This window comes from Martes martes (genome assembly GCF_963455335.1).
Source record: "Martes martes genome assembly, chromosome: 13".
In the NCBI taxonomy this organism is placed as follows: Eukaryota; Metazoa; Chordata; class Mammalia; order Carnivora; family Mustelidae; genus Martes; species Martes martes.
The window spans coordinates 13,617,278-13,630,504 of record NC_137901.1 but is presented as its reverse complement, the minus strand read 5'-3'; the positions used below and the strand labels follow the sequence as shown (position 1 = coordinate 13,630,504).

At 42.1% G+C, this 13,227-nt stretch overlaps 1 protein-coding gene across 1 annotated transcript in view; it reads left to right on the top strand.

Annotated features, from left to right (window-relative positions):
* The window catches only part of PHLPP1 (PH domain and leucine rich repeat protein phosphatase 1), a 209,011-nt gene that overhangs the window by 158,972 nt on the left and 36,812 nt on the right, over positions 1-13,227 (top strand). Inside the window, exons 7-10 of the mRNA XM_080821150.1 lie at positions 615-817; positions 2,624-2,684; positions 5,172-5,267; positions 9,080-9,235. Coding sequence (XP_080677276.1) covers positions 615-817; positions 2,624-2,684; positions 5,172-5,267; positions 9,080-9,235 — 516 coding nt within the window. The remainder of the gene's footprint in view (positions 1-614; positions 818-2,623; positions 2,685-5,171; positions 5,268-9,079; positions 9,236-13,227) is intronic.

Genomic DNA, 13,227 nt, shown 5'->3' with positions numbered 1-13,227 from the left:
ATGACGGAGATAGTTTTGGTAATCAGTCCTTGGTCCAAAGCCAGCCGGAAATCCAGATGTTGGCTTTCTTACCTCTGGTGCCTATGTGGCTCCTGTTCATTTCCACATACACACCCCCCTCCCCCGCCCCTTCCCATCCCCGGCCACGTTGTCCCTTAAATTCTGTCCTATATGAACTGCTCGTCTCCCTGCTCACTAATCCTCTCCCCTTCCTTAAATATTCAGTGTAGTTCTAATGTGCCTAACAGGTCATCCTAGGTTCCATTTCTTGTGTTCTTTCCACCCAATTCTTGGAAAATAAATGATTAAGTAGATTTTTTTCCCCCTCTTGAAATGAATTAAGGCAAAAATCAACATATGTGGCTTCTCTTCCAGCCCAAGTGTTCCAAATTGGGTTTCAGAATATATTGTCAAGATCAAGACCTTCCTAGGGTTATAGCTAAAAATAACCAAGGAATCTGGCCAGTTAAGGAAGTCCAGATGTAGAGATTAAAGAAATCCTGGAGGACTGTAAGATAGGGAGGCTTCTCCTTCCCTTAGCATATTAGGGTGTGGCCACTTATTTATAGCACTGCGGTTAATTATAGTCGCTGTTCGTGTCCTTTCTCCTCAAGACTCAACGTAATTAGGAGGCTAACAGCAGATGACGTGGACTTTCTCCAGCACGTCACGCAGCTTGACCTGCGCGACAACAAGCTTGGGGATCTCGATGCCATGATTTTCAACAACATTGAAGTTTTACACTGTGAAAGGAATCAGCTGGTGACATTAAACATCTGTGGCTATTTCCTAAAAGCGCTCTATGCCTCTTCTAACGGTATGTGATGTGGACCACATCAAAGTGTCTCTTCTGCTTGCAGGAATTGACTCTGCGCCATCATCTCTGCCTCACTCTGATTTCTACTTTGCGCGTTTAATAAAATAAGTGTCAGATTTTGCCGAGGTAAAAATCATAAAAGAACCAAAACGAAAGATTTTATAGGTCTCAACTTATTTTTCTCATATGGTGATATTTAGGTAAGTTACTCCCCCCCACTTTTGCTTTGGGTCCTCTGCTCAAAAGGCCTTAATAAACTATTTCTTGGACTACCCTGTTAGGATAGTAAATCTGGAACATGATTTAATATGGGAGAGTGAAAATGAAAGGAAGGTCCATGTTGGGCTCTGTTCAGGGTCTCAGATTTCATGCTCCGCTAACAAAGGAGCTAATCCTCAGAGAGACCTGAATTATATACCCACAGGGACAGCACAGATCAGGAGTCTTACTCATTTAATGAGCTCTCTTCTTCAGAATCTGGAAATCATAACCGTTCTAAAAAAGAAAAGGTCTTATGGACCTGTGTACTCAAGCGAAGATTTCAGTTCCCTGCAGTCAGAAAACTGAGTGAAAATAAGTATTTAGTACCGCAGGTTGAACAATTGTTTATCACGCACTTGTTCTATGAATAGTGTAGTGCCCGAGTTCTAAAGGATAGGGCATTTTTTCCCCCCTTTTCTTAAAATGAATTTATTGTCAACTCACAGGAGAAACAAGCCAAACGTCAGATAGCTACAGGTTGCTGAGGGTTACCGGGCTTGGATGGCCAGGAGGCACCACGTGGCTATTGAAGGGGAAAGAACCTGAACGTGGCTGTTCAGCAGATGGGCGAAGACAGGGAATTCCGAACTCCTAGGTAGCCACTAGACGACAGTGGTGAGACGTGGTTATGGGATGCGTGGCTTGGAGTCAGGTGGTGAAGCTTTGAAGCTAGTGCAGTGGACTACAGAGGGTCCATGGAGGTTCTCAAGCGGAGGCATGCGTGATGGAAGTGAGGCTGGGAGACTGTTCCGGTGAGAGTAGTGGACAGGGTGCATTTACGGGAGAAGAAAAGAGCCCTTACCACCGTGTTAATCGCCATCACTGTAATGGGTTTCATGGGAGCAAATGGGAACTTGCAGTCAGGACTACAGGTATTGGTTTGAGGCTCATCTGTTCAGAGGTGGTACCTGCAACGGTGAAAGTAAGGGAAAGAGAAGAGCGCTGGTAGCAGGAGTCAGCTTAGAAGGCCCTCCCGCCGGTGCACGGCGGGCAGCCAGCCGGACGCCGGACTGGTGAATTACAGGGTGAATGTTTGCAGAGACAAGGACATCTCGAAGCCACTCTGAAAGACAAAGCCCTAGGTGGACGGGGGTGTCCTGTTTCATACAGTTTTAAGGAAGGGGTTTCAGATTTGAGTAGCAGTCGTCTGTGACCCTCAAGAGTATGGTTTCAGTAGAATAAAAGAGACAAAAGCCAGATGCATATGGTTTTATGGAAGGAATTTCAGATTTACAAAACTGTGTTCGTACAGTGATCTTCCAGGTACCGTTCAGCTTTCATAACAAGAAGAGAGCCACAGTGAGTGGATGGGAGAAAGGTAGGAAAGTAGAAGGAGTGATTTATTTCGATCTCTGAATAAGATCTTGTGATTAAATGGGGAGTTGTCTGTATTTCCCTCTAGTTTCCAAGTTTAACAAATGGATGTATTGTACTTCCTAACCTAAACAATGGTGAATAAAGCACACTGATGATGTTTTATATACAAAAAGAGTCTCTGTGTGACTCAAATGGTCATGTCTTTGTGTTTTTTTCTTTGCCTCTTAGAACTTGTTCAACTGGATGTTTACCCAGTTCCAAGTTATCTGTCCTACATGGATGTTTCAAGGTAAGAAGCCAAGGCCTAGAGCTCGCAAGAGTCTGCTTGAAGTTATTTAGATCATCCTGTCTGAGCTTATGCCTAAAAACTTCTTATATATTTTGATGGTAAATACTACAAATTAAATTCATAGTAAAAACTATATTCATAGTAAAAAACCTCTCAAAAATATATGTAAATATCTGTTAGTTAAAATGTGTTTGTGTGCTGTAGTTGAAAATGGAAGAATCAAGGTGTTACATCCGTGTGGACACCAATTTGACCACCATGTTCGGGCCTGAAAGATTAGTGAGTTGAGTGTCCTATGGTGGAAGGTCCAGAAATTTTTTAATTAAATTAACCATATCTTCAGTCTTTCTCTGAAAGGATATTAATTTCATTTTTAAAGTAATGTGCTATCTTTGATTTTTTTTTCCTTCCCTCTTACTTTGCACCTACATCTTCTTGCCAAGAGACGTTAGAAAGTAGCAGCTAAGCCTACCAAAGTAAGATCTCCATCCAGCCTGCTCACGTTTCTCAGCTTATTTGCAAACAGGCTGACCATCTCACCTTTTATACAAATGCACTACTGCAAGGTGTCATGTTTACTCCAGTTCCCACAAATATTATAGTAGACTTTTTCTTGAAGCCATAAAGCATGTATTTATACAAATTAGACTTTAATAATCTTAACAAACTAAAATTGAAACTTTTACCATAACTCCAAAGGAGATATCCAAAATTGTCTGAACCACAGTCCATGGGGGCTTGTGGCCCACTCAGTGTAACAAGTGTGAACTTGTATGGGTGTGCAAAGTCCAACACAACCGCCGTGTAATTGGTCAGCTGCAGAATTTGCCTTTAGTTATAAAAACACACAAACCTAGTTATTTTAATAAGGCTCTCAATCAGAATTATTTAAGATTACAATTTTGTCAGAAATTTGTAATTATAAAATACGAATAGTGCTTCACAAATTTTCTACTAATTTCATGTCGATTTTGTTTAATAAACTTGAAGTCAGATTTCACCTGATTATTTTTTTTAACAGTCTTGAATGCTGGTATCTTCATCCTTTAAATAAGAACTGTACTGCAGTGGGTTTGCATACATGGGTCTATATAAGTCTCTTGAACAGATTTCTTTCAGAGTTGGCCATAGAGTAAATCTATTCTCCTTTTATTTATAGGATGTAACTGGCAAATGGTTCCCACTGAAATCCCTAAGTGAGACTGAATTGGAAACCCTGTCTTGCTTTTCCCTGAATTCTGCCACTTAAATGCTACCCATCTTTCTTTATAATTCTTCTGTGTAACCCTCTCTGCCTCATTTGCTGCCCCAGCTATAAGACTTTCTCTGAGAAAACCCGATTCCCTGACATAGCTCTGAGCGTGTCACCCTCCTCCTCTTGTGTATGTTATCTGCAGGAACTGAGCTGTCACCCGTCATGGTGTTTACTAGGCCCTCACGTTCAGAGTTCCAGGTTATTTTTATCACTGATAAGAGTTTTATTGCTATGTATTAAGGTTCTTTATAGTGAGAGGGACTTTCACTCTCCTCTCTTACGAAGATGTCTTAGGGGTTAACTACTATAAAATAAAATAATTAAGTGTATCGATCTTCAGGGCTTCAAAGCCACAACCATGTGTACCTGTACAAACACTAAGAAAATAATGCTACCTTTTCTGTATTTTAACTGAAAAGTTAGTACACTGGTAAAATTAACGTGACTTTTAAATCACACATAGTGCCACCACCTTTAATATCACAACAGTTTTCACTTTGATGTAGTCCTGTCCCAAGCATCATATTTCCATGGAATGTTCATCTGTTTTTAAAGAATTGCACTCATAATGTACATACTGCTTTATATTCTTTGGTCATTTCACATATTTAAGAAGGAAGAGAAAAAGCTACTCATCCATGAATAGGGTGGTACTTATTTTAGTAGATTTTGTCTAAGAAGTGATGAGTTCTTTTAATGATAAAGCCAGTGTTAGTTTAGTTTCACTTGTTTCATTCAATTCACTGGTGACTCTTCTTTCCTTTTATCTATGATGTATGGCAGTGTTTTAATGATATCTGTTGGAGTTGAGAAGTATTTTAAGGGTAAAAATGTAAATTGGAAAAATAAAACTGTTTTATGCCACTTGACTTAATTGGAAGAATGTATGTGTTTACTTGTTTGTTTTTTCCAATAATAAGACATCCTCTTGGTAAGCTTGCATAGGTTTATACACTGCTTAATATAGCAATTCTGGGAATCAGACCTTTTTTTTTAAGACTTTAGAGATGACATAACTGTGTCCTTTTCTACTTTTTCTTTCTTTCCTCTTCCTTGTCACACTTCATCTTGCTACTAGATTAAAAGGCATCTACATATCCTTTTGATTAATATTCACTATACTTTGGTATTTCGTTTGAAGTTTTATTTATTTTATGTAATCATTCTGAGTTTCAAACCATATTTTAGGCCAAATTCCAATCAAAGGAAAAATTGTATATTCTTATATTTAGGAACTGCTTAGAAAACGTGCCTGAGTGGGTATGCGAAAGCCGGAAGCTAGAAGTTTTGGATATTGGCCATAATCAAATATGTGAACTTCCTGCACGGTGAGTGTTACAGATCCAGTGAGAGGATCGCAAATTAGAGAAGCAGTTTTTTTTTAAATAATTTAGCTTGTTATTATGAACTCCTAAAAAAAATTGTTTTAAAACCTTATTTCTGGTATCTTTTACCTCATGTGGTGGCTTTGAATTACAAACTTTCTTCATGTGGTGAAGACTAGGGTGAGGCTTTGTCAGCTAGGCTTTCCAGAGCCACACAGGGCAGTGCTTAGGGGATGTTTCTAAATAAGCAATATTTGAGAACTCAGCAAACAGTACGTTCACCTCTGTAATCTCAGTTCTTTCAAAATCTTTCACTTCTGTCTGTTGACCTAACATGTCTACCTCCCCCACAAATAACTCTCGGTTTTACTTGAACATAACTTTGGGGAAAAAAAAGATAATTAGATCATTAAATGTAGAAAAAAAGCAAACTAGATTGTTTTTCTTGATATGAAATTTGGAATCAAAGTCCAAGAACCTGTCTTTCCTTCTCTTTCCTGTCTTAATGTGTATTATTTTTATTTCATAATTTTCACTTGAATGGCAAGATTTGTAACACAGCCTTGTCATGAGGTCTAGTGTCCATAGATAAGACAAAGATCTTCAGGTTAATGAATTTCAGTACAAAATACTATTGACTGTTAGTGACTAGCCATGCAATTGATAACAAAAGGTAGGCTGTTCCCATACTACCCTGTAGACTTTTCCGTGATGATGGAAATGCCATGTGTCTTATATAAGTGTGTGTCCGTGCTGTCCAGTGTGGCTCCTCTAGTCCCACGTGACTTTGGAGACTTAGCACATGGCTAGTCCTAACTGAGAAGTGCCAACGTACAAAATGTACAGTAGATGCAAAGTATCTTACTAATACTGTATGTTAATTACATGTTAAAATAATAATTTGGATATATCAGATCAAATAAAGTATAAGAATTATGTTTTTTTTTGCCATTTTTAATGTGGGTCCTAGAAAATTTACCATTACATATGTGGCCTGCATTATATTTCTGTTGGTTAACACCGTAAGAATGTAGATCTCATAAAAAAAATCTGGGTTACATTTCAATCCCTAGAAAGCTCAGTTGATTTTATTTTGTTCCTCGGCCATATGCTATACCTGGAACTTCAGTCTGTCTGAAAATGCTTTCTGCTCAGAGTTTTGTATTGACTGAGCCCTTTAGGTGACCTGGGGCAGCCCATTACCATTATCACGATAGTTTGGTGCTGTGACCTGTGGATAGCAGTGTGTGTCGGTGTGACACCAGGACAGACCCTTTCAGAAGACAAAACGGCAAAAATCAAGATAGGCTACTATCTTGGGGGGGAATGGGAAATGAGAAAAAAGAATTTGTTGAAAAGAATCTTGGCATGTTACCTTCCTTCTGTTTTCTTTGTTCTCTTCCCTACTTCCACCTCGCTCATCCAGCAGATCGCAGCCCATGGCATCTAAGGCCTCTGTTTTCACTATAGGCTGCAACAAAGATAGTGTGTACACAAACCCAACAATTAAGTAAAGATAACAGATATTTTGTCCAGTTTTCCCCAAAGTTAATTAATCTTAGATTTGATCTGCGTTGTCTAGGCTTGTTTGGGGAGCTTAACAAATGCTTGTTCAAAGCAAATTCAAAATGCCCTGTTGTCAAGGGATTAAACAGTACGTGTGTGTGTGTGTGTGTGAGAGACATGTGGGACAAAAACAGCATGGACTGTTTTCTTATTTGTGGTGTTTAGTTGTAAACTACCAGCCCTGTCATTGATCTACTATTCAGGCAAGACAGCAGCTCATTAGAAGTTGATTTGAGGGGCGCCTGGGTGGCTCAGTGGGTTAAGCCTCTGCCTTTGGCTTGGGTCGTGATCTCAGGGTCCTGGGATCGAGCCCCGCATCGGGCTCTCTGCTCAGGGGGGAGTCTGCTTCCCTTCCTCTCTCTCTGCCTGCCTACTTGAGATCTCTCTCTCTGTCACATAAATAAATAAAATCTTTAAAAAAAAAAAAAGTTGATTTGATAGGCTTTGTTTATCTAAGCAATGTATGTGAAGGATTTGACAAAACAAATTAATATTTAGAACTGGAAATGTATTAAAAGGAAAATAAGGTAGGGGCGCCTGGGTGGCTCAGTGGGTTAAGCAGCTGCCTTCAGCTCAGGTCATGATCCCAGGGTCCTGGGATCAAGCCCCGCATCCGGCTCTCTGCTCAGCAGGGAGCCTGCTTCTCCCTCTCCCTCTTCCTGCCTCTCTGCCTACTTGTGCACTCTCTATCTCTCTGTCAAATAAATAAATAAAAATCTTAAAAAAAAAAAAAAGGAAAATAAGGTATTTGAATGCTTAGTATCCAGGAGAATTTAGCTAAGTCCAGTAATTAGCATTTAAGACTCCTACTGTGGTTATAACATCACTTTTTTATTTGGAATAATCAAGATAAAGATTTTGTCATCTGCCTTTCAGTTATCCATTTATTTAAGGATGAAATATGTGTGTGTGTGTGTGTGTGTGTGTGTGAGAATAGTAAATAACACATTCTCTCTTCTGAAGCCTAACTTGCACCCCAGGCCCAGTAAGACAGTAAAATTAGTGAACCAAATCCTGAATTACTGGGTCGAGGTGAATTAGAGAGACCACCCCCTGTGAAAACCGTGACTGAACGACCGTGCTGGACCATCGGTCCCGTCGCATTGGCGTCCAGACCTTCTGAGTCGGGCAGGCCAGACACCAGTCAGGGCAGCCCGGGCCGTCACGGCGTGGAGACAGGTTGCTTCCATCTCCGTGAGCGAAGAATCTAGTTTTGATATTTAAGGTGAACGAGGTTCAGCAGTCACATGGAGTGGTTTTACCGGCCGTGGCGGTCCCTGAGTGAGGTCAGAGGGTGGAGGGCAGGGGTGGGGGGCGGCCTCGTCCTTCGACAGCCCTGTGCCTGAGGTCTCCCTCCAGAGTGATCCTGATGCAAAGTACAATCTCGCTTTGCCACAGTTCCCACATTTCTGTGCTAAAACCTGCGGCCTGTTTCATTCTCTACAACTGTCACAAAAGTCGGAATTGGTCATCCAGCCAATTTATATTTGATTAAAGTATTCATCATTCGTTGTGGTTCTGCTCACCCATAGAAGAAACATAAACAAAGCTCCAAACAGCTCGCTAGGCGCAAAAGAGAATAGTGAATTAAGTGCGTGTCCTTCTCTTTGGGAGGGGTCTGTTTTGTTTAGCATTAAACCAGAGAGAAAAGAAAAAATATACAGACTTAGGGAAGTGAGGAAAGGAGGAAATATTGTGGTTGTGAAATGCAAATGAAGAAAAATGTAACGTGTTATCAGTTGGCATTTGTAAAAGTTTGATCGATAGAAGAATCCTTACTTAATGCTGATCCTGTAGGTAAAAATTGATGGACTGTATTTATTGAGGATCTGCTGTGGGTAAAACACCCGTGTTCCATGTCCACACAGGACATGAGCGCTACCTCGAGAAGCCTGCGGCCTTGTCAGGCGTGCCTTCCGAGTTCGGCAAGGGGAGACTGGTCTCTTCAGGGTCATCTATGGAACTTGTTTTTCTCTCTTCTACTAAGTAGAGCTGCATTGTTAAATATTCCTGTCCATAGTTTTTCCTGCCCTCTTTTGTTTCTTTTTCTGTTTTACAGTGTGGAAAGTACCAAAATACAAAGAGCTCCAAGCTTGAGCTTATGTTAATAGGAATTTGCAGTTGCTCAGAATGAATTTGTGTGTCCTCGGAGAGATCGTTTTAAGTACTCGACTCCTGCTCGTTTTCTCATTCCTTATCCCAGGTTAGCGCTAAGTAAGTCTCCTTCTGTCTTTGTCCCCCCTGCACAGCTTGTTTTGTAACAGTAGTCTCCGGAAGCTGCTGGCCGGACACAACCGGCTGACGAGGCTGCCTGAAAGGCTGGAGAGGACCTCGGTGGAGGTCTTGGATGTGCAGCACAACCAGCTCCTGGAGCTGCCGCCCAACCTGCTGATGAAGGCCGACAGGTAAAGTAGCTCGTTTGTCTGCCTTGTAGGTCCGCGTCCTAGAAGCCCCCTCAGCATTCTTGTCTCACATGGTATGAGAGAGAGAGAGAGAGAGACAGAGCATGAGCAGGGGGGAGGAATCAGAGGGAGGGGGAGAGCAGGGAGCCCAACATGGGACTCGATCCCAGGACCCCGGGATCATGACCTGAGCCCAAGGCCGACACTTAACCAACTGAGTCACCCAGGCGCCCCTCCTGTGGATTTTCTGTCTATCTGTTTAGATTTACCAAGAAAATGGCTTTGCCAGCCACTTCTCTCTTTGGTAGGATACCCTGTAGGTCCCTCGTTAATTTTGCTGCTTTCTGGAGGGAAGTGAGTTGAGCCGTTCACAGGCGTGTGCTGTGGAGGTGTAGCTATCAAATGAGGACATGTTTGCTACCTGGTCGTGACTGGTGCAGGCTGCTCCCTTCTTGGCTGAATTATCTGAGGATTCTCTGGTCTTGCTTTCACATATTTGCGATTCGGGGTGACAGACCCCTAGAGTTTGCTAATGTCTCTCACTGTTGCTGTTTTCTGACCAGTTTAAATATTTACCACAGTTTTCCCTTTGCGTTTAAATTATTTTCTTTAGAACAAACCTTTTCTAAATAGTCTGTGTCACTAAGTAGTTAAATACATTGTTTTGATTTGAGGGGGAGTTTAGTTTAAACATCCAGTGAAATCTCTTTTCTGTGGAGAGTTGCCACATGCAGAACTTCCCTTAAAGAAAGGGTTAGGTTAACTGAGTGTTACCTTCCTTTGGAACATCTTGTTTGCCTCAGGGCCCTTGGGCATCGTACAAAAATGCTCATAGCCCCATGGCCTGCCTCATTTTGACCTCTGCTAATGTTTATTTTTAGTGAGTGGCCATAACTTTAGGGGATGATATGAAGGATTTAACCTTTAGTATACCTCATGAGAAAGACAAAAAAGTAAGGTTTAATTTTCTGGTTCTCTTACAGAAGAAAACAATGATGGGTCTTTCTGCCTTAAAATATAAATTTGAAATATCTTTCAACATGTGTGATTTTTTTTCATCGGTGAAAAAAGCTCTGCTTTCCTAAAGTGAATTAGACACCCGACCACATGGACCAAGCTCCCTGTGCTTATTCCTGTCATGATCCTTAACACACAGTATTATAATTTCTCGTTTACCTGTCTGTCCCCATTATTATGAACTCTGTGTCCAGTGACCGTGTCTTAATTAGAGTGTTATCCTCAGCATTCTGCAGCATGTCTGGAATAAAGCAGGGCGCCCAACCGATATTTATTTAATGAACAAAAGAAAACTTAAGGAATTTTAAATTTTACCTTCACCCTTGGGTTTTCTTTTTTTTTTTCCTCTGTGTACTTTAAAAAAAAAAAAACCAACCTTCTTAATCAAAATATAGCTTATTGTCAAAAAAACTGTACGACTCTCAAGCATACTTCTCAATGAATTTTTACATAGATGCCCCTAGAATCATCGCCCAGATCAGGATAGAGGACATTTCTAGTTCTCCCTTCCTTTTCCTTTTGTTCTTTTTCCCTCATTTTAAAAAACATTTATTCTTTGTAGTTGGTGCAAGGTATAATGAATTCCTACTGGAATAGTTATGGAGAAACGATGGAATTGTGAGAAAATGGGATTGTTAAATTGTAATTGACCAGCGCTGTATCATTCCCGTGACAAAAAAAGAGCAATGTTTCAAGATCATTTGAAGAATTGTGCTTGCTTCTACAGTCCTATCAGAATACCACTGACCCTTGAGCAGCATGGGGGTTGGATTGCCAACCCCACATAATCAGAAATTCGTGTATAACTTGTGACCTCCCCCAAAGTCAACTGCTAATAACCTACTGTTGACTGGAAGCATTACTGATAATATAAACAGTTGGCAAATATTTTGTATGTTATAAATGTATTATATACTGTATTCTTACAATAAGGTAAGCTAGGGAAGTGTTAAGAAAATCATAAGAGAAAATACATATACAGCAGTATATTAAGTTAAGAAAAATCCATGTAGAGTGGGTCCGTACAGTTCAGACTGTTTTTCCAGGGTCCGCCGTGCAGTGCACAGCCTGTGGGCAGCTACGGACACGTGTTCTCTCTGGTCAGGACCATTGCAGGATCGAATCTCCTCCCTGTGGCCAATTCTAAGTGATATTGGGACCTCGTGTTTTCTTCCGTAAGGCCAACTAGGCAAAACTTGGGTGCAGTGTTATGGTGAGAATCTCCTTGTTCTCCTGGGCGTCTACACTGAATCTACAGAAACAAGTAGATAGAATCCGATTTACGAGTCTGAGATCAAACCGGTTCTGAATCTGGCCAAGTCTGATAAGCCTGTGGCTGAGAGAGTAGAGGAATGGCGCGGGGACTCTCCAGTAGATCACAAGTCTTTCTTCATTTTTAAAAAGGACAGTTCTGGGTATTTTTAATTCTCTAGAAGCGATCAGTAAGCAGTCAGTGACCCTCCTTGGCGCTGGGGCCGGTGGGGAAACCTGTCCCCGAGGGGGAGCTCGTAAGTGGCATCGGGGAGACTATGCTGGTGCTCAGAAGAGACCCTGCGTGGGGCGGCTGTCGCTCAGCTTCCTTCACGGGTGACTCTGCCAACTGCTGACTTTGTGACCGGCGCCGCTCACTTGCCTCTCGGCTTTCCTGCGCTGTATATCCCCGACCGTTCCCCAGCGGAGCCTGTAATTCGGAAGTGGAAGGACTGTGTGAGCCGAATATGTCCAGTAACGCAACGTGGGGAATTAGAGACCTGAACTGAGCCCCCGAAGGAGGACATCGCCGTCGTGGGGAGGACGGCGGCGCCGGCGGTGCGGGCTGACGGCGTGCAGCGGTCCCTCCCGAGGCTGGCCAGCTGGCTCGCTGCAGAGCCGGCTGCATTTTGGAAAATAGGAGCTGGGGCGGGGGGGGGGGGGGTTCGCCAGGCTCCGTGGGTCTGGGGAGGAGGGCAGGAGGAGGGCAGGAGGGGGGGCAGCCCATGAGAAGTGGAGTTCTGGCGCAGCAAAGTCCCGGGTAGGAGGCCCGGCGAATTACAAGGAGCAGGCATCCTCCTCTGTTTTATGAGGGGAAAGCAAATGGCCGAAGAAGGCGGAAATGCACTTCTTCAAGAAAACATATTTCAGGGCTTTTGTTTTCCAACCACCATAATAGCCGCCTCTCAACACAGTGTAATTATTAGTCATGACTCTGAGTCAGAAGAGTCAAGGGTTTCGGTCCTCTCTGGTAGATAGGGTTGTGAAAGGGATAGTATAAAGTTGATGAATGCTTTTTTTTTTTTTTTAAGATTTTATTTATTTATTTGACAGACACAGCGAGAGAGGGAACACAAGCAGGGCGAGTGGGGGAGGGAGAAGCAGGTTCCCCGCTGAGCAGGGAGCCCAGTGTGGAGCTTGATCCCAGGACTCTAGGATCATGACCCAAGCCGAAGGCAGATGCTTAACAACTGAGCCACCCAGGTGCCCGATGAATGTCTTCTTGAACGACATCCTTGTATTACTTTAGTTGGAAGACAAGAAACACAGAACATTTGATAATGATTTTCACTAAACTATTTACTGCTTTGTAAATGGTTACTACTACTACTTATCCCCATTCCACAACGTAAATAAAGAGGTTTAATCTACCTAAATTTTATTTATTTATTTATTTATTTATTTATTTATTTATTTATTTATTATTTTAGAGAGAGTGTGCACACAGACCCTGAAGGGGAGGGCAGAGGGAGAGAGAGAAACTGAAGCAGACTCGCTGCTCAGCTCAGCACAGAGCCCTATGTGGGGCTCGATCTCACAACCCTGAGATCATGACGGGAGCTGAAATCAGGAGTCAGACGCTTCACTGACTGAGCCACCCAGGCACCCCTCTATCTAAATGTTTAAAAAATATATATTTTTTTTTACCAAGGCATAATTTACATTCAGGAAAATGTAGCAATATTGTGTATTAGGTTTGATGAGTTTTGGGGGGAAGGGATAAACCA